Below are 22,194 nucleotides of genomic sequence, written 5' to 3' on the forward strand. Positions count from 1 at the left end.
CCTGCCCCCACACCTCCCTTCTCACCTCCATACAAGGCCCCAGACAATCCTTCCAATTCCAGCAGAGATTCACCTGCACTTCATCTAGCCTCATCTACTTATATCCGTTGCTCCTGATGTGGTCTCCTCTATAACGAGGAGACCAAACGCAGACTCGGGGACCGGTTTACAGAGAATCTGCACTCTGCACCCACCAACCAACCCGACCTTCCCATTGCCATCCACTTTAACCCCCCCTCCCACTCTATTGTTGATATGTCTATTCTTGGCCTCTTCCACTGTCAGTGTGAGGCCAAAAGTAAACTGGAGGAAGAACACCTCATATTTCGCTTTGGGAGCTTACAGCCCAATGGCTGAATATTGAACACCAGCTTCAAAATCTCTCCACGCCAAGTTGTCCACCTTCCGACTCACCTATCCACTACACCCATCCCGCTGACCAACCACATCATCCCTTGCCTGCATCTTCAAAATCTCTCCATCCCCAACCTGTCCATCTTCCTACACACCTATCTGCTCCACCCTTCCCACTGGCCAACCACAATAGCCCCTATCAGCATCCACCTATCTCCATCTCACTTACCACCCACCAGCCCCACCCACTTCCCTCTATTTCTGGGCTGAGCCCCTCCCCCCCAGTCCTGACTAAGGATTTTGGCCTGAAACATTGACTTTCCTGCTCCTCGAATGCTGTCTGACCTGCTGCTCCACACTTATTGACTCCATTAACTACATTCTGACAGGCTGCACGGTTTCCAGAGAGACCAGATGGGCAGAAGGCTCTTTCTAATGCCACCTTAAAAATGGAGGTAGTAAGGAATCATTATACTGCATTGGTCAGGGAGTTCTCTAGATAATCACTTCAAAAGGAATAGAAGCACATAAGCATGAAGCTAAATTCAAGGGATCTGGCGCTGCGGACTTAGCTATAGTGTCAGAAGAAATTCAAATGCCTTTCATGAGTGGTCAAACTCATTGAATGCATCTTTGAATGTCATATGCTGCCAATAAACCACCAACAGCACACACTGCTCCATACCCATTACTCACCCATGTGCAATCCCTAACAGTCAGGACTCATTCCAAACATTCATATGCTCCACTTCACCCACTCACATTTATCACTGGGAGCAGCTTCAAACTGTCATCTTACCACTTCCATCAATTGTCAGCTATTCAGCTGTGACAGGGACATCATACAAATATATTGTACCACACTAATTGACCCTCTTCCCTCTGTAGATCCAGCTGGCACATAATGGAGGCAGCAACAAAGAACTAGTAGAAATCAGGTATTGCTGCATGTCATCAGTTGCTTGCAGGAGCTGGTACTCCAAATTATTGAAACAGCAGTCACCGAGGAAATGACAATGGATGCCATTGACACCATCCTGGATGAGACTGTGGGCAGAATCTTAGAGGCCTGAATCACCTGGGCTGTGGCGAGAAATCAGGAAAAACCACATGAGAAATCAGGCAAGCCATTTCTTGATTTCAAACAGAATTGCAGGTATCAAGATTAAATTCTCACTAGTGAGCAGCAAGATCCCAATTAAGGAGGATTATTATTTTACCAGCCTCATTAACAATGAATTTCCCCTCATTAATATGCAGTTTCCAATTCTACTATCTGCCCCGGGGAACAATACGTTGACAATGCCCAACGTGTAAGTCAGACTGGGTATCTCATGACCTTAGCTTGCCGCTTGCTTTTCTGTGCCACCATATTAGACACACAGCAACAACTCCTCAGGAAATGCTCCAGCTGTGCACCTGCCAGTTCCACAGGAATCTCATGGCACCTCTCTGACCTTCTACTTGCATAACGCTTCTGTACTTGAAAGCTACGCTTTGGGAAACACCAGCAACTAGCAACGTAAAGCTGCTGCAAGGACATGTTGTGCGAAGGGCCAGGCACTAGTTCACGCACTGGGCCAAATTGCATCTCAAGGCTACTTGCTTGCTCTCGTAACTCCCTTTCATTTAGCTCTGACCTGCGTGCTCACACACCATCACTGCCTTGTTTCGCCTTACCTTGCTTTGCTTGTCAGTGCAGTCACAGAGCCAGTCAGACTGTCTTGCTAGTCAGCAGTCGTCAGTCAAGGGGCAAACATCTTACCAAATTTTGCATTGCAAAGTTAATCCCACACCAGCAGCGTTGTCAGCAAAGGTCAAGGTAGCGCCCTCCAGCCTTCGCCTTGCTGTTGTTGCTGAGGACCAGGGCGATGGAGTCTGGGTCTGTGTGTATATCCAGCAGACCCTGAGACTGCTGGACATGGGTCTCCATGGCAGCTGCCAACCTGCCAATGAAAGATGCAGCCAGAAGACCTCAGACTTGTGGCAGTGTGGTCCCTATAGTGTAGCTGGAGTCCTGTAGGTATATCTGGCCAGCGAGGCTCATTGCCTCCTATACAACAGCCTGCTGCTTCAGTGCCTGTTTATGCACATGCACAAAGTCTCTGATTGTCAACACCACAATGTCCTCTCCTGCCTGAGGATGAGGCAGTGCCTGGTCCAGGGACCTGGGACATATCATCCTCAACCAGCAGTATTGAGCTCACCAGCTTGTGCTCCTGACTCTAACCTAGCTACGGTTGCCACCGAGGTGTCAGTGTCTGAGCTGTCGGGAAACTCAAAAAGCAGCCTTATTGATGTTTCCTCTGAAGCCTCTGAAGTGACCCTTGGAGGGCTTTTTGTCTGAGCTGGCCCATTTGACCACTGTGACAGTGGACATCCCACTCGAACCTGCAAGAACAAAAGATAGAATGCATCACAGTCAAAGATTATAGGTTTTGTGCAATGAATGACCCTGACAGGGGTTAATGTGACAGTTGGTGTGCAATGAAGGGTGGCACTTACTTGGCTGGTGGACATAGTTTCCCACAGAAGCAGTCCTGATCTTCTCCTGTGAGGGCCAGGATCCTCTCCTCATAGAGGGTGAGGAACCTAAAGTCAAACTCTCCACCACCGATCCAGGCCCTTTCTGCCCTCCTGTGGATTGTCTTGACCTGGAATGAGAGAAAGGGAGGGGATTAAGTGAAATGAAAATGGATGCCACAGCCTTTGCTGCTGGTGCAAGTGAGGGAACACGGTGTTATATCTGAGTGAATGAGTTGGCAGGGCAGAGGGCACACAAGATTAGTGGTGTGAAAGGTTGGGGGCTGCCAAGGGGAAAGCCAGTGAGGGACAATGTTGACCATGACAGAGATAGATCATGAGCCTTGGTGCAAGGAAGGGATATTAATAGGTATGGAGTAGGTGTGAAGTAGCAGCAAGAGGATGGTAGCAGTTACCCTGGAAGAGGAGAGAAATGTATTGACCATCTAACACTACTGCTGTGCATTTGTCCAGAGAGTTGAGACAGCACTGACCTGGGTGACAAGCTCGGAACTGACTGGCAGGCTCTGGTGATATGGCCTCCTCTGTTGGCCCTGAGGGGAGAGAACCCCCATCATGTGCACCACCCCATCCACCAGGACATCCAGGTCCCTGTCGACAAAGCAGGGCGCCAATTTTCTCTTCTCTGCCGTGTCCAGGGAAATGATGATGAACCACGAAGGGCAGGTTTAAAATGCCAGTGCTCGTCCAGGTGTGCAACTGTGTTTTAAAGATGGCATGAGTGCCAGGGACACTGGTCCATTCCAGGATATCCGGTGAATGATGAGTTGTTCCAGTGCAGTGAATAGTAGAATCGGGCTAGCATTGAGTGAAGGGGATGCAAACAGCTAGGTAGTTAATGAGGCAAATTGGAATGATATGGTGAGAAACCTCACTAGGCCTCACCAAGAGGTGAAATTCAACTTAAGTCAAAATATCGAAAGATTCTTGTTTTATGCATCTTCTCAAATCTCATTTCATCTACATCTCACAATCTGGTAAGAAGCACAAGCTTCAGGTGATAAAACCACAAACCTCTTGCTTTCTATCTAACCCTCATCTCCTGTACTGGTGCTTTTAGACAGCCAAGAAATTCCATTTAGCTAACCAGTCCTCACCATAAAAAGTGAGAAGAGCAGATGCCTGATGCTTGGCTCTGGGAGTTTTTGACAGAATAGTATACCAGCAGGATCTGTACATGGCGTGTCACTGGACACGAGGGGCCAGGAGATAAGTTAACGAACCACAAGGTGAGGTAGCAGGCAGGTTCTGCTGAAGCAGAAACAGATGAGAACTTTTATAGTGTGGCTTCCTGGACAACACTGATGGGTAGCAACACTGAGATGCTTGGCGTTTTTGAAGACAGTACCTAAAGTTATTGTCAAGAATCACAGAGGAAATGGTCCAACTTGGTAGATAGCCTTAGAGCTTGAAACCCCCATTTTCTCCCATGTGGAAGTTGTGTCTGATCTCAGCTTCATTAGAGCATGGAAGGAGCATCCCAACATCTGAGAACAGCAATGGAAGCACAGACTGAAGTCATGTCTCTGGTTGGTGCCTGGCAGGTTCAGATTGCTGCCTGAACGCTCAGGGTCTCACAGCAGTCCAAGATGCTGCAGGTTGTGGAGGGATTGCCTTGGATTGGCTGTGTCTCCATGGTGCACTAAGTTGTTGTTCTGTCTCTGGATAACAGAGTTCAGGCTCTCTGCCAATGCCGCAATTGTTGTGTCTCAGCCTAACAACCCATACTTATTTTTTAATTTGTTCATGTGATGTGGACATCACTGGCATTTATTATCCACCCCTAATTGCCCAGAGAGGGTTTAAGAGTCAACCACATTATTGCAGGATTTACTTATAGACCAGACCAGGTAACGATGGCAGATTTCCTTCCCTAAAGGACATTGGTGAATCAGATGGATCTTTGCAACAACTGATTTTATCATGCACCAGCCAGCCATCTATAAACCACCACGTCAAACCTAAAGGTGGCTTCTCAGCAACAACAGTAACCTGCAATCCATGGAGCTGATGACATTCCTCCACCACACTACTAAATATGGAACATATTTCTATAATGACTACCATATTCCAATAAGGATGGTCACTGTCCATAGCATTGATGTCCAGAAGCACTAAGTTTAATCACCAGGATCACTTGGGAGGAGCCACCCAGTCCACAGTGTTTACCAGGGCTTGTCTCCCAATCAGTGTTGGTCCACATTTGCCACCTTGCCATCATGAAGAGAACCATCTTGCCACCAGGACTTTCACAACTACTTCATAGCTGTGTCCACTAATGTGTGAACAGAGTTAGTTAACACTTTCATGATGTACAGGACAGGGTCTGAGCTCAACACAGAGTCCTATAGTAAGTTGGTGCTGAAGTCCACTTTGTTCCTTCACACCAACAGCAGGCTGTCTGTGCTAAGCATTTCTGGATGCATGCCCATCAGTCTTTTCCTGTATTCCAACCGATCAACACCCTCATTGATGGTTCTGCTACAGTGAACAATCTCCATCCTAGCCCTCCACAGTCACACATACTGTCCTTACAACCTGGCACAGCTACAGCCTGTCTTGGCTCCTGACTCACATCAGACAGAGCCCATATCTATTCTATCCACTACATTACTCACAGTGCCACTATATGAAATGATGGCTGCAAATACCAGATCAAGTGTTGGTGCTTCTTCTTCAGACATGTGCCCTTGGCATTCATCCCAGTAGGCAGTATGTCTTGAATATCCAAAAGCATGAATACATAACAGGAGAGTTGGGTTTGGGGTGGCAATTATGAGTTGCATAATTATTCATGTGCAGCTTGCATGTCATACAAAGTTGTGGAATAATGGTGAGGTGAGACTTGGAAAATGCATCAAGCAGGAAATACTGCCATCCTGAAGGGGTTCATTGACATCAGTAACCTTAAACTCAGTGATACCAAGCACAATCTCCTTCAAGAAGCTGGAGACGGAGCTGGTGTTCACATGAGCCCATTGTCTTTACTCTCTGTTATGTGCCATATTATCCTGCAAAAAAGAGAAAAGAATGTCAGTGAGTGGGTTGCAATGGATAATGTGGCAGGATACTTGGAAGTATGTAGAGACATGAGATGTGGCTGTGATACTTGCAGCAGAGGTAGGTATGTGAAGGTGATCTGGAACATCTGAATGTTAAGCATGAGTTCTAATTGCTGGAAAGTACCAATGGGTGTGTAACGAAAGTCTGATACATTGAACAGTCTGTGATATTGGCAGTGTGATTGACATGAAAACTAACATTGACCACCACTGTAAGGTCACCTTATCAGGTTCTCAAGGCCAGCCTTCTTGTGTTGACCTCCATGGCTATTTGCTACATATCCTTTCCAATGTTTGTCCACAGAAGTATCCTCCTTTCCACATACAGTCATAGAGTTATAGAGATGTACAGCACAGAAGGGGACCCTTTGGTCCAACTCATCCGTGCCAACTAGATATCCTAAATTAACATAAACCCATTTGCCAGCATTTGACCCATATCCCTCTAAACCCTTCCTATTCACTTATCCATCCAGATGCCTTTAAAATGTTGAAATTGTACCAGCCTCCACACTTCCTCTGGCAACTCATTCCATACACACATCACCCTCTGGGTGAAAAAGTTGTCCCTTAGGTCATTTTTAAATCTTTCCCCTCTCACCTTAAACCTATGTCCTCTAGTTTTGGACTCCCCGAATCCTTGGACTTTGGGAAAAAAAAACATTGGCTATTCACCCTATCCACGTCTCTCATGGTCTGGACTTAGAGAAGTGAATTCTTTTCTTTTCATTCATAGGATGTGGGCATTCCTGGCTGGGCCAGCATTTACTGCCCAATTCCAATTGCCCTTGGCACGGTAGTGGAGGAATTGGTCTCTTGAACCCTAGCAGCCTATGGAGTATAATTACACTCACAGTTCTGTTAGGGAGGGAGTTCAAGGATTTTGTCCCAGTGACAATGAAGGAATGGCACTATATTTCCAAGTTAGGATGACATGTGCCTTGAAGGTGAACTTAGACATCGTGGTGTCACCATGTACCTGCTGCTGGTAGAGGTCACGGGTTTGGAAAGTGCTGTCGAATGTGTCTTGGTGAGTTGCTGCAGCGAATATTATAGATCACACACAATGCAGCCACTGTGCCTTTGTTGGTGGAAGAAGTGACTGTTGAATTGAATGGTAGATGAGGTGCCAGCCAATCATGCTGCTTTGTGTTCGACAGTGTCAAGCTTTCTTGAGTGTTTTAAAGCTACATTCACCCAGCGAAGTGGAGAATATTCCATCATACAGATTTGCACCTTGATGTTGGGCAGGCTTTCAGAGTTAGGAGGTGACTTACTGCAGTATCCCATCCTTTTTGGCCTGCTTTTGGGTTCACGGTATTTATATGTCTGATTCAGTCCAATTCCTGGTCAATAGCAATCCCCAGGATGTTGACAGGGGGTATGCAATGGAAAATGCATACAGTTACTATTGTTGGAGATGATCATCAGCTGGCACCTGTGTGCTACGAATATTATTTCCAATTATCAGCATAAGCCTGGATATTGTCTAGGTTTTACTCCATTTGGACATGGACTGCTTCAGTATCTGACGAGTTGCAAATGTTGCTGAGCAATGTGCAATCATCAGCAAACATCGTCCCACTGTCCACCATCTGAATTTATGATGGAGAGAAGGTCACTGATAAAGTAACTAAAGATGGGTGAACTTAGAACACTAACCTGAAAAATTCCCACGGAGGTGATTGACCCCCAACAGCCACAACCATCTTTGCTTGTGCTAAATATGACTCCGACTAGTGAAAAGTTTTCCCCTGATTCCTACTAACTCCCGTTCTGGGGCTCCTTGATACCAAACTCAATCAAATGGTGCCTTGTCAAAAGCAATCACCATTATTTTATCTCTGCAGTTCAGATCATTTGTCCATGCTCGGACCAAGACTGTAATGAGGGCAGGTGTTGTGCGGCCCTGGCAGAACTCAAACTGAATGTCATGGAGCAAGCTGTGGCTAAGCAAGTGCCACTTAATTGTTGGCAATTCTTTCCATCACTTTGTTGATGATCAACAGCAGACTGATGGGACAGGAACTGGCCGGGCTGGATTTTCCTGCTTTTTTGTGGGCAGGGCATAACTGGGTAAGTTTCCACATTGCTCGGTAGATGCCAGTGAAGTTGCTGCACTGGACCAGCTTGACTAGGGACATAACTGTTTCTGGAGCAACTGCATAATGTTGTCAGTATCCAGTACCTTCTGCCATTTCTTGATCTCACGTGGAATGATTCAAATGTCCTGAAGACTGGTATCTTTGACCTCAGGAAGAGGCAGTGATGGACTACCCATTCGGCACTTTCGCTGAAATTGTTTGCAAATGCTTCAGCCTTGTCTTTTTGCAGTTATGCTGGGTTCTCCAGCATTGAGGATGGGGATATTTGTAGATCTGCAGATGTTTTGATCATGCCTCCTACATTTATGTCTAAACCATTGATATATGTCACACCCAAATATCCCCATCCTCAATGCTGGAGAACCCAGCATAACTTTCCAATACCAGTCATGTCTGCATGTGGCAGGACTGCAGAGAATAGATTTTATCTCCTGGTTGTGGGCTTGTTAATCTATCACACGCTGCATCAACTGTTTGGCATGTAAGTAATCCCATGTTGTAGCTTTGCCAGGTTGATATCTCATTTTTAGGTATGCCTGTTGTTGCTCCTGGCATCCCCTCCTACACTCTTCACTGAACCAGAGTGATCCCCTGGCTTGGTGGCAGTAGTATAGTGGGTGAAATGTCAGGCCATGGGTTACAAATTGTAGTTAAATTCTGTTGCTGCTGATGGCTCAGAATGCTCATGGATGCCCAGATTTGAATTGTTACAGCTATTTGAACTTATCCTCATTAGGAGAGATGTTGTGCTAGAGAAGATGGAGGATAGTCTCAATATGAAGATAGGAGTTCATCTCCACTAGGATTATGTGATGGTCACTTCTACCGATATTGTCATGGACAACAGCAGACAGATTGGTGAGAATGAGGTCAAGAATGTTTTCCCTCATGTTGGTTCCCTTACTGCCTGCTGCAGACCCAGTTTAGCAACTATGTCTTTTAGGTTTTAGTCTGTAATGATGCTACAGAGCCAATCTTGATAATGGACATTGAAGACCCCACCCAGTGTATGTTCTGTGCACATGCCACACTACTGCTTCTTTCAAGTGGTGTTAAACATGGAGAAATTCTGATGCATCAGCTGAGGTGGTAAGCTGCAGGACATGTGTTTGCTCATGATGACCTGATGTTAATGTGGTCACAAGTCAATACTGAGGATTGCCAAGGCAACTCCTTCTTGACTGTATACCAAGGTGCTGGCCCCTCTGATGGGTCTGTCATGCAGCTGGGACTGGACATTCCCAGTGATGGTGATGGCAGTGCCTGGAACATTGTCCATAAGGTATGATTCCATGAAGAGGAATATGTCAGGCTGTTGCTTGATTAGTCTATGGGGCAGCTTTCCCAATTTCAGCACAAGTCTGCAGATGTTAAGAAGGAGGACTTTGCAGGATCAATAGGACTGGGTTTTTCATTATTGTTTCTGGCTCCTCGATCAATGGTGAGTACACTGTCTGGTTTCATTCTTTTTATTAGACTTTGCTAGACCATCTATCTGACCAGTCCATTCATATTTTTCTGCAGTCTACACCTTTTCTCCCATTACTAATCATATGCCCAATTATCAGGTCATCTGCAGATGTTTTGATCATGCCTCCTACATTTATGTCTAAATCATTGATATATGTCACACCCAACAAGGAACTCATTGTTTGGATACCCCACTAGATGCAATCTTCCCCCCACAAATGTACCCATTCAATATTATCCTTCACTTCCTGCCACTGAGCCAATTTTGGATTCAACTTGTCCATCTCCCTGGATCTCACGAACTTAAAATTTTCTGAACAGTCAGCTATATAACACCTTATTAACAGTCTTAAGGAAAATCCACATTGACTGTATCAAACAAATTACTGTGACTGACCCTCATTGACTCTTCCTGTTATCTCCTTAAAAAATCAATGAAGATGGACCTTCCTTTAACAGATCCATGCTGACTGTCATTGGTTAATCCAGGCCTTCTAAATGATGATTTATAGTGGCTCTTGGAACATTTTCCAATAATTTTACCCAACATCAAGGTTAAACTGATTGATTGGTAATTATTGTGTCTATTATCTTTTGAAACAATGATACAATGTTAACAGTTCTTCAGTCCTCTGGCACCATGCCTATAGCCAAAGAAACTTGGAAAATGAGGTCAAAGACTTAGTTATTTCTTTCCTTGCTTCTGTTAGCAACCCTATTTCGTCTTATCCTACTGACTTATCTAGTTTACGGCATGCGAAACACATTGGCCCAGATCTTCTAATTATTGTCAGAATTGACCAAAACAACAGTAATCCTATTAAAGATTGTCCACATATATGAGGAAGATTTTTACAGCCAGACTTCTATATGTTCTCATGTAGGAAACTGGCTAGAAATCCACTTAGCACACTGTCAATATTTGTATAGGAAAAATAGTTAAAGGTCCCAAAGCCAATGTGACAGCTACTGAGAGAATGTATAAAGCACATTTGAATCCTTTGGGTTTTCCTTGGTAATTATTCAGGTAAGAAAGTCAGAACCCACTAAAGTCTCCAACTCTAACTCATACTTGAGGATCTTGTTAAAGTGTTCCAGGCACCAGACAATTACCTACTTTTAGCTTAAAATTCTCAGCAATTACAGCAAAATCAGTGAGACAGGACTCTCCAAGATCTCCCGACACATATCTTTCAGGATTCGTCCAGTCTCCGACTATCTGAAGATCGAAAGGTCTAGTCCCTTATTATATCTTTCCTCACAATGTTCAACACATCCAATATTTCATGCTTTTATTTTTCTACAATGTCTACTTCATTCCTGTTTCATAAAAACACATGCAAAATATCATTTGTGTCCACTCTCAAACTACGTTTTTGTTCTTTAATTAGCTCCACTCTTTTCTTGGTTACTCACTTGCTCTTTATGTACTAATATAAAATCTTTGGGTTTTCCTTAATTTAACTTGTCAACTTTTTTGCTTACTTGACTAATTTATAATTTCACCCTTTTACTTTTGAAGTTTCCATAGGTTTTCTGGCTCTTGGCATCTGACATATGATTTCATTTTTCTCACCATCTCCTATCTGACATTCAACAGACTCCACACAGTAACTGCTTCTTTCGCAATGTTGTGCTTCTGTTTGATCCTCCTTTTACCTTTTCTGAAAACCCAAATATTGAGCTGCCATTCCTACCTTCTTTAGCCACATTTTAGCAATAATCATACATTGTTTAAAATTTATTTTCTTATAGTACTCTACCAGTCTTTGTTACCCATCCCTAATTGCTCCTTGACCTGTTAGGCAATTTCAGAGAGCACACTGCTGTGGGGCTTGAGTCACATGTAGGCCAGAACAAGTAAGGATTACAGATCGCCTTTCCAAAAGGACATTAGTGAACCAGATTGGTTTTGATGACAATCAATGACAATTTCATGGTTACTACTGCTGACTAGCTTTCAATTCCAGATTTTATTAATTGGATTTAAATTCTGACAGTTTCCATTGTGGGATTTGAACTCTTGCCATCTGAATATTGAGCTAGGCCTCTGGATTATTAGTCCAGTAAAATTAGCACTACATCACCATGTCTCCTATACTTCCCATTATCCATTTGTGTCCACAGTTCATCAGCCTTACTCACTAGACTCCATGCATTAAAATATATACCACTGATCGCTGAACAACTCCTTTGTGCCAATTTTCTAGCTTTTGCTTCCAGAGCATTCCATCTCAGTCATTTTCTGCTTTCCATTTCCAGCTTTGCTTCTCTCCCTGCTGAGTCTACACTCATTTTCCTGTCACAATGCCAAGCTATTTTATACTAGAATGCTGATCACTATCACCTTCTCAAGGGTAATTAGGGATGGGCAATAAATGCTGGTCCAGCCCAGCAACACTCATATCACATGAAAGAATTACAAAACAAAATCTCCAACACCATCACAAAATCTCATTCAGGCCTTTTTGAGTGTGACTATTTCAGGTTGCATAGATCCCACCTTCCTCATAACTGGTATTAATACTCCAGAAATCTAAAATCCTTAATGCTACGCAAACTCTCCAACCATGCATCCAGCTGTACTATCATCCCATTTCTGTGCTTACTGACTAGCACATAGCATGATGAGTAATCCAGGAATTACTACCTTGAGATCCAATTTTTAAAGTTATTTTATGGCATAAATCTGTTTACTGAACCCCATCCCTGTTCCTAAATGTGTCACTCTACAAATATAGACCATAATCTCTGTCTGTTCACCATTTCCCCTCAGAATGCTCTGTAGCTATTCAGTGACATCCTGGACTCTTAACATCAAAAAGACAACGTACCATTCTGGAGTCATGTAAATGGTGACAGAAATGCTAATCTATTCCTATCCAATCTGTTGAATCACCTATCACTATTGCATTTACAACCTTCCTCCTCCACAGTGGGCAAGCCCTTTCTTTGTTGTCCCTATTCGACTGAGCCACTGCTGGGTTTGCAACCTTTGCTCTGGTTTTATTTCTCAGACCTATCTTCGCTTTAGCCAGCCTTTGGAACTGAATATTAATTAGACAGGGGATGCACTTACGGGACTCATGCACCATCTGCCCAGCACGCCTTAACTTTCTGTCAGTCTCTCATTACCTTTCCACCTATTCAAGCTATGGAGTGACCACCCCAGACACATGCTATCTATCTAGCGAAAGGAAGTTTTGACATCTACTTAATCCATGCAATAGCTAAACTTAAATTGAATGAGGAGAGGCTTACCACACTCTTAGGTTTTATCCAAGCTGAAGCATTTAATGAGGTTTTATATTGGAGAAAGGCCTCATCTGCTTGAAGCATGATTCAGAAAATGTTTGCTGCAAAGGATTTAGAAAATCTGTACTATCTGTACTACATGTGACTTACCAGCGCTTAATGCTGACACTAATTGAGGAGTCCCATTCCCGAGTACAAGAATGCATATAATTCATAAAAAAAAACTCATTGCCAGGTAATGATCATCTTCAATAAGAAAGAATCAAAGCTGTTCCCTTTGAGATTCAAATGACATTACCATCACTGAACTCCCCACATCAACATCTTGGAGGTCGCCATTCACGAGAAACTAAACTAAGCCAATTATATAAATACTGTGAAATCAAGATCACAACAGAGGCTGGGAAAATGTACAGCAGATAACTCACCTCCTGACACCGCAAAGCTTTTTTGCCAGCTACATGGTACATTTCAGTCAAGCACTGAAATACAGTTCATCTGCCTGATGAGTGTAGCTCCAACAACATTCAAGACACTCCACCATCAACCATCTTAAATTCTTTCCACAACTGGCATACAGTGATATTGGAATCATCTACAATGCAGAGCATAGCATCATGCCAAATCTCCTTCAGGAACAACGTTCAAACCAATAACCTCTACCAACTAGATGGACAAGGACAGCAGTCCTAAAACTAAAGGCTTGCAAGTTCCCATCAAAGACACACATCATCCAGATCTGGAATTGTGTTGCATTTCTTTTATTACAATTGGGGTCAAAGCCCTGGAACTCACTTCCTAATAGCACTTAGTGGTTCAAAAAAATGGCTTGTCATCATCTTCTTATGAAGTCACATGGGTTGAATTGAGGAACCAAAAAGAATAGCATATTCCTGAGAATATATTCTGTGGACCACAAACATCCAGAGGGAGAAAGGAGGCAACTAGGGATCATAACAAATACTAACCCACCAGAGATCATTAAGTCTCATGAAGAAAGAAAAGTTGACATAATGTGTTCTCTCCATTCATACACGTACTCTGTGCTTCCAAACATAGACCTCCACAAGCAAGCTTGAACATCTGAGAAACATGCTGTCTGAAGTATGCAATTTGCATTATATATCATTCAATTACTTATATTACAGAGCTAGCATACATCTCTAAATCTCTCCTACAACACCCACCACCTCTCCCCCATACCCCCCACGTTCACCCCCTCCCTCCACACCCCTCTACCCTGCAGTGATCTCTACAGAAACTATAACGGACCATTCTGAAATCTTATTACTATGCTATAGATCTGAATTTAACAAACGCAGAAACAGGATCTAACCAGATGGCTGACAGCCAAAGGCCTTAACATGTTTTCAGTTAACACATGGGAAATCGGAAAAAAGTAAATACAAATATGGTTTGACTTTGCACTAACTCTGTGTCTTTATAGGTTTATCTCTGGTATTGTTTCCTTTGCTAAAATACCAGCGCTCCACATTCACCAGCATGTAATGTTCCCCTATGTTCAAATATATGATGGAAAAGCAAGGGGTGGTGAGCATACAAACAGGAAACTGCAGCTACTGATTCCAGCATCACACCCAAAAGTAACCACTTACATATGAACATAGACTGGCCAGAAGGAGTAGTATGGTGTAGGCAAGTACTATCCTGATTCAAAGTACGCACTTTCCAGTCAGGTAATCAGGAAACAGGAACCCTGATAAGAGCACTGAGGCCAAGTATAACATCCTGACTGTGTCCATCAGCACAGACCAGAAATGTAAACTTGTCACTTCCCTGATCCATGTAATTCATTACAATAGCAGACTGTGTTTTATACACATGGTTTAAAAATAATTATTACAGAACCATATGGTATTAGAAGACTAAATCTTACAAGAGGAATTTGGGTTGGGACAGGAACTTGAACAGTTTCCAATTAATTTGTAACTTGGAGTGAGATCTTAAGATATCTTACATTTGACATTTCTGCATTTCTTTTCAAGTATTAAAATGATGGGTGTGAAATTAATAATTTTAGGTAGGCTGTCAGCCTCAAACATTTCCAAGTTAGGTACAAAACAGTTGAGTGCAGAACAAAGCTTCCTCTACATAGGCCTAACAACACGTCAGAAAAAGTCTGAAAAGATCATTCCTCCTGTACCAGGCCAACGTCTTCAATTCCCACATCAGCCACCTGTCCAGGTAGATGACCAAAAGCCAAAGCGAATATTTGGAAAACAGTTCCCAAAGCAAAATTAAGTCCAGTGAAAAAGGCAGGAGAGAAAACAGAAATCAAAACATGAGTAATTATGGAAAAGAATAATGATATCAAGAAAAAAGAAACAATTTCCCAGATTAAATAGACAGAACATTTATGAAATAGAAATGTTGAAATGAAACATATTTAAACAGGGAATGGAAAGGTGCAACTCACGTACCCTTCAATGAAGGAAAGAGCAAGAGAGACTGTGTTCCTACAGATGGAAAGAAATTAGCTCAATTTTAAAAACAGAGTTTTTAAAAATTAGTACATAGAACATGTTTTTGAAACAAGAGCAATTTCAAAGAATATAGGTAAATTACAAAATAGACAGTAGAACAACTACAAATACATAGAAAAATAAGCCTTTTAAAGCCACACCAGTGGTCAGAGAATAACCTAGGTAAGTGTAGAAATTTAAAAAGGGATAAGCTTATTATGAAGAATTAGAGAATGTAAATACCCTGCCCCATTTTCTACAGAGGATGTGGATATTAAAAGTGTAAAGCCACCAGTGTTGGTGTAGACTATTTTAGACATTCATCAAGAGACGGTAATTAAATGTTTCGGAAGATTAAGCCACATAAACTATTTCTTTCAGGATCCTTGGATATCAAAACTTAGATCAGTGCAGAAGAATGGAAAGAAAGCTGAAGTATTTGCAATAATAGTCTGAATTAAGACTGAAGAAAAAGAAGAAAAAGACAGAATAGTAACCAGAGATGATGTACCCAAAGAAGCGGAAAAGAGATATAATGTTCCAAAATACTTTGGAAAGAAGATATGTGACTCGGGACCAAAAGGTGGTAAACATGACACTTCTCTTCAAAAATAGAGACAGGGATAAGCCAGGAAATTATAGGTCAGTATCATTTCAGCCTACAACATGGGATGAAATTACTGAGTACTTACAGAACTGTGAGCTATGCTAGGCAGTGTGATTTGTTTTTGAAACCAAAGTCAAACTTGACTAACCTCATATGATTCTGTGATGAACTAACAGTGAGGATAAATGAAATTTAGTGGATGTGTTCAAAAAGTATTTGTGGATATAAATGAAACTTAGTGGATGTGTTCAAAAAGTATTGAGTAAGGAATCATGAAAGACACTTTTAACAAAGATAGTGACACTCATAATTAAAACAATACTTACTATAGGGCAAAAATAGAGAATGAAGGAATAGTAGGTTTCTCAGAATGGGACAACATAACTTGTCCTTTCTGAGACCGATTTTATTTGCTGTCTTCCTCTTATTTCTTCCTACACGAACTTAGATTTAAAATGTTCTTGTTTTTTCTTCATGCTTACAATTCCAAATTCATATTTATCATGAAAACTGCTTATATAAATTGGTTACACTATAATTGCATTCTCTTCACAGTGATGGTATTGGTGTCTCCATTTTGTATCTTCTAGCTCCTCAATCTGTTCAGCAGAGAAATCCCTTTGCACCAATAAACACAAAACAAATTGAACTCAGAGGTTCTCCATTTCTCTGGGAACCAGTGGAACATTTTGCTACAATTTTGGCCATTATGTGTGCGGAGATCTCAGCTGGAGTTCCTGGATGAAATGCGGGGCTCCAACACGGCTGTTATGCAACTGCAGTGACATAATTGTAGATTATGAATGATAATGTAAATTTTTTTTAAATGTTTGACTTTAAAATGGCAACTAAGCACATCTATATGCCCTGGTCTAATTATTCTTTGCCCTTTGAACTTCACCATCTGAAGACTACACAAATCCTTGACTCTGTGTGCTGCTCAAGAGAGATAGGTTTTGATATATATTTATAATCTGGACTTTCGAATTTATGAGAAAATATTGGAATTTGTAGTTGATACTAAATTGGGAAATGCAGCTAAGATTGAAATTATTATTAACGTGTGGAATGACAGATAGAAGCCAAGTGCAACTTAATATAGGATGTTGTGAAGCTATGTATTTTGTAAATAATAATGAATGAACTATGTCCCAAATAGTACTGTATCATTTTAAAACGAGCTGAACAGTACAGGAATCCTGACTTGTACAGATATGAGACATTAATGTGGCAGTGGAAGGAGATAAGGCTGCCAAAAAGACAAACAGATACCTTAACTTTGTATCTAGTGCCATAGAATATAACTGAATGTTCTCTAATTATGTAAGATCTTAAATAGGCCGTTGGTGTACCCTGTGCATTTCTGTGTTTCTCACTGTAGGAAGCATGAAAGATCAATGGAACATTTGTAGAGTACATTTGCAAGGCTGTTATCAGGATGAGGGGGTTATAAAGATAAATTTCTGGAGTTTCAAGATTTTCATTAGATCTGAGAAAGATAAGGGGTAGACTTTCATGGTGATTACTATCATGTTAAGGATAGATGTTTTTCATTGGGTTAATAATGATGATAATAGAACAGCACAGATTTCAAGATAATTGCAAAAGGAATTAAAACTGATGTTAGAAAAAGTTAACAGAATAATAAAAGTGCAATATGATTGTCCATGAGCCATTATTACAATCAAAGTTTATATTTTCTTAAAAGAATTTGATCATTGCTTAGATTGTGTGATATTAAAGAATATGGGAAGTGGGAAGAGAGAGATATTTCTGAATGATATACAATGTGCAGAAATGTATTTAGCTGAAGCTTGATGCCCAATTGCATTGTTTCTGTACTGTGAAGTTGTGTAATTTAGAGATTTTGTGGTAAATTGCTGTCAGCCATGTGTTTTGGACCCCATGCCCTCTAAATGAATTATCCTCAATTCATTTTGAGATAGGCCCAAAGTGAACAGAGGTGACTTTTATCCCGCCAATCTGTTCGGATTTAAGCCAAAATCCCTGAGGTGAAAGGACAATGTCTAACCGACTGCATTCTCCAATGTCACCAACAGTATTACATTAAAGCGGCAGCGTTGGCAGGAATATGGTGCAGTGGCGTAAAATACCTTAAAATCTCAAATCACAGGCGCGACGTTAGAACTGTTCTCCACTCCCCTTCCCCCCGCCAACCAAATTCAATAAACATTTGGCCTAACGTCTGCTTTTTATGAAGACAGTGTTTTCTCGAATACAATGAAGAATCACTTGCCCTTGCTTTCCCAGTCCTGCCCTTTCCCTGTTTGTGTCCCTATGGCTTGGCATTCAGCCATCCTGGCTCCGCTCCGTTATTAATATGCAATTCGCTAACTTGTCTTGTATTGGTCCCCGGTCGATAATAAGATCATTCAAGAATGAGAAGGCCATGAAAAAGCAGTGATAAGCAGCAAAGCAATCCCAGTTAAACGCTCCTACTCGCTCTCTGAATATGGAATTAATTATAAGCATTGATCCCGGCAGTTCCATGCCGATTTTCGTTCAGATATTTCAGCATGAAGCAGTTCCCTCAATATTTTCCTTCCTCACACTGATAGATTATTTTTCGGGTTATAATGTATATTTTCAGTGTACAAATCGGTACACCAGCGACATTAAGCAGATCCAAGTAACTTCAGTATACTGTCACTATCAATCTATCTGGTTGATGTTAGGTCTGACAGTACACTTATGAAGGTCATTTGTCTCTATCTTGTCTCAAAGAATCCACACCTGTTCAGTACACTCATTCTAAGGAAGCATTAGCGAGCAATCTGTATGAAAGATCCCGCTCTGTAAGGCTGTACAATGCGTAAGAAATTGTTTAATTGCAATCGCTAAATTCAAGATCAATGTAAGTAAATGTCTGTCGTGCAGTGAGGCTTCATTTCCCGGCTATCAATACAATTTTCTGCACCCCCCCCCCCCCCCCCCCACGGCTGAATTTCAGTGTTTCTGCAGCTCATGTGTTGGTTTGTTGACTGTAAACATCCGTTTCCCTTCGCCACTGCAGAGACAGCCGGAAAATTGGACGCGGTGCTAGGTACCACCTGCTGGAGCATCGGGGAAACTCGCATTGCTTCGTAACAACCCTCTAACCCGGCTGCTTTCCTCTCTCTCTCTGCCTTTCCCAGATCTGGGAAACAGCACAGTAAAAAAAACATATGCCTTGTTTTCAGAAGAATGTAGTCAGAATGCAAGAGATAAAAGGTCAAGTAACAACGAAATAAATTACATAGGACATCTGAGAGAGTATTTCACTATTTCTACCTCCAAAATGCACGGTGGGTTTTGTGCGGAGTTCAAACACACATGGGAGGGAGAGAGAACACCATGGAATGTATACTATTCAATAAATTGCATGTAGACATCTTGGGATGGCTCATATTTCGAAATACAGACTGCTTACTGTTCCTCATGGGTTTGTTTACAGGCAGCTTTCTTTTCCCCTGTCCTGCCCCTGGACTCAGGTTCTCCATTTCTCCGGGAACCAGCGGAACATTCCGCTCTGATTTTGGCCATCACGTGTGCGGAGATTCTCAGCGGGAGCGCCTGGATGACATGCGGGGCTCCAACACGGCTATTATGCAACCGCAGTGACATTGCTCTGTGCAGATCGCTCCTAATTCTGTCCCCAGATATAAGCGCGTCGCCCTAGCAGCAATCTGACAATTTGTACATCCGATGTGACTGTTTGGGCGCGGAGACGTTTGAGGAAGTACTGTATTGTTGACGATTGGTGGGAATGCACAATACCGCCATCCGGCTAGCAGTCTTTAAATAATCTGCAAGACAGTAGCTAGCGTTTTCTGACAGCAGCAATAATAATGTAGCGCAGAATCGGGCCGGCAATCGAAAAAGGCTTTAAAACGCAACATGTATGAGCGCTGTGGAATATGTAAACGTGAACAATGATAAATGGCACACTTCATAGAATTATCGAGATACATATTTGCCCTAATTTAATTATATTGGTGCTTACAGTACCCTTGTTCATCCTAAAATTGTCATTTCCAGTCAGAACCGCATTTTACCCAAAGACCAAAATCACACATAGGATTTAAAAGCATTACCTCCCATCGCTAAGATGACCCAGGGTCCATTAATTAAATCAAAACAACCTGGGGTCTGAGGTTAAAGTAGCGACTCTCGGATTCCTCTGCAGTCTGCACCTAGTGAGCATGCCTCTAGAATATCAATGAGCGCCAATCTGAAACGCACTCCTGCTGCGCGCTATCTCCGTAGCTTTGATCAGAAACACCAGTTCTCCGAAAGAGAACGAGCCTCGCGTTATAGGAACACATTCCCAGATTCCTGAAAATCCTCCAAGTCATCGGTATAACCGACGTTGCCGATTACTGAAGTAGCTTTTAAAAAAAGCTCCCTGGAAAACCGTCTCAGCAGCCCCTGGGGAATAGGATACCTGATAATACAAAGAGGGGCTTTGCGCTCACTTAAATCCCGTGAATATTTGCCATGTATCACTCCCTCTCCTCATTCCCCTCACCTCCCCTCAAGCCCCCCACCCCCACACCAGGGGTGAGCTGAACAACCTGACATGTATTTGTTATACCGTTTTACTACCAGCGCAGGCGGGTCTGCTAAATCCCTCTCAAGATGTAGTCTTGTTTTCTATCCCGCTATAGCAAAACAGGCAACACTGCACCTCCATCCAGTATTGCTTGCAGCAAGAGTGCATCCAACCCCAGGTATCCCGGGCTGCTTTGGAGCATTGATGTCTCCTCAAGTCACTGTGTAACCTTGCTCCTCTCGCTATTAATTCAATCGTGACCTGCCCTTTTGCAATCCTCTCTCCATTGGATACATTTGGAGAACTGCAATTTAATTCATTTGCCCAACAAGTTCTCTCCAATGTAAGAGAGACTTTGAACTTTGTGGCGCTCGTGTCAAGATTATTGATAGATCTGTTTATTTTATCTTTTAAAAACGAGCTTATTTTTAAAGTTTCCTTACCCGTGCATATTTCGAGGAGTAAGGGTCTTCAAAGAGAGCCCAGATGCGGCGCTGCCACTTCCTCCACCAGCTGGCCTTGGCCCCGGCCTCGGGGGAGCAATCTCCCAGGGCGAGGCGCTTGGTGTCCAGCTCGTCCTCCGAGTCCCCGACCCCGTCGCCGCCGCCTTCGCCGTCGCCGCTGTTGAGGTCGGGGGCCTCGAAGCTGTCGAGCGCCTCCTCGGCATCCCGGTGCTGCCGGTAAGTCATCCAACAGCACGGCTCCACGTCCGTCTCATCGATGCCCCAGAAGGCGATCTCCTCCTCGTACAGAGGCCCGCACACATCGGCCGGGCAGTGCAGCTTGCCCGTGCGGTAGTAGTTGAGGATGTGGGCGAACACCCCCGGGTGGCGGTCGAAGAAGAACTCGTCTGCCTTCGGGTCGTAGTCGAAGTTGGCAAAGGCGCCGGGCTCGGTGAGCCAAGCCAGCCGGGTGCCGGGCAGCGTCTTCAAGGTGCTCCGGTACGTTTCGTGCCTCGTCCCTCCCACGTTGATCACGATGCGATCGTTGTCGTCGCCCTTGCCCATCTCCTCGATCAGACATGTCGCGGAGGGAGGTCGCTTTCCTGGGCTGCTGCCGCGGGAGCTGGAGACCTGCACCGAGCTGATCATTCAGCACCGCGGACAGCGACCAGGCGGCCTCCCGTCCCGCTGGCCCCTCTCTCTCTGTCTCTCACTCTCTCTCTCTGTCTCAGCCTGCGCTGGCCACAGCCTCGAGTTTAACCCCCCCTCCCCCCCCCCAAAACACACCGCTTTTCAGTGGCCAGCAGCCCAGCGCTGCTCCTACATTGTCGTGCCTTGCAAGTGCAGGCCGGCGGTGCTTGCTGGAATGAAGCGAGCGGCAGAAAGACAAGGCAGCGCTAACACTGGAAGGAGGAGCTCCCCTCAATTCCCGTGCCCCCCCCCCACCCCCCACCAACCCTAGCAAACCTGCGCAGCCTCGCATACACCTCCCTCCATCCTCCCCCCCACCCCAAACCTCACACCTCCACCCCCACCCCCCATCCTCTTTCCTAACTCTATCCAGGCTCCTCCAGTTCGTGATAGCTCCCAGACACTGAGCCACGGATGTGTTCATATCGAGAAAAGCAGCCCAGGCACAACTATCACGTTCATCTTGCAACCAACTCCGATCGTGTTTTGAAAGCCATGGCTGAGCTTTTATTGTGCACAAAGTATTACACTAGTCGGAGGACAGCACGTATGATGGGATCGGGAGTTATTTTATTTGTTCGAAGGATTGTGACCATCAATAATAATTGTCCTCGAGCCATCTTGAACTG

General features: G+C 43.4%; 1 protein-coding gene across 7 annotated transcripts in view; it reads right to left on the reverse strand.

The window, feature by feature from the left end:
• Window positions 1–21,454, reverse strand: part of kcnc1a (potassium voltage-gated channel, Shaw-related subfamily, member 1a) — a 77,504-nt gene extending 56,050 nt beyond the window's left edge. For all 7 annotated transcript variants that reach the window (XM_048607088.1, XM_048607086.1, XM_048607087.1 and 4 more), the window contains exon 1: window positions 20,876–21,454. In XM_048607088.1, coding sequence (XP_048463045.1) covers window positions 20,876–21,439 — 564 coding nt within the window. In that variant the 5' untranslated portion in view covers window positions 21,440–21,454. The remainder of the gene's footprint in view (window positions 1–20,875) is intronic.
• Window positions 21,455–22,194: the final 740 nt, after the last annotated feature.

This window comes from Rhincodon typus, chromosome 17, assembly GCF_021869965.1.
Source record: "Rhincodon typus isolate 14 chromosome 17, sRhiTyp1.1, whole genome shotgun sequence".
NCBI lineage: Eukaryota > Metazoa > Chordata > Chondrichthyes > Orectolobiformes > Rhincodontidae > Rhincodon > Rhincodon typus.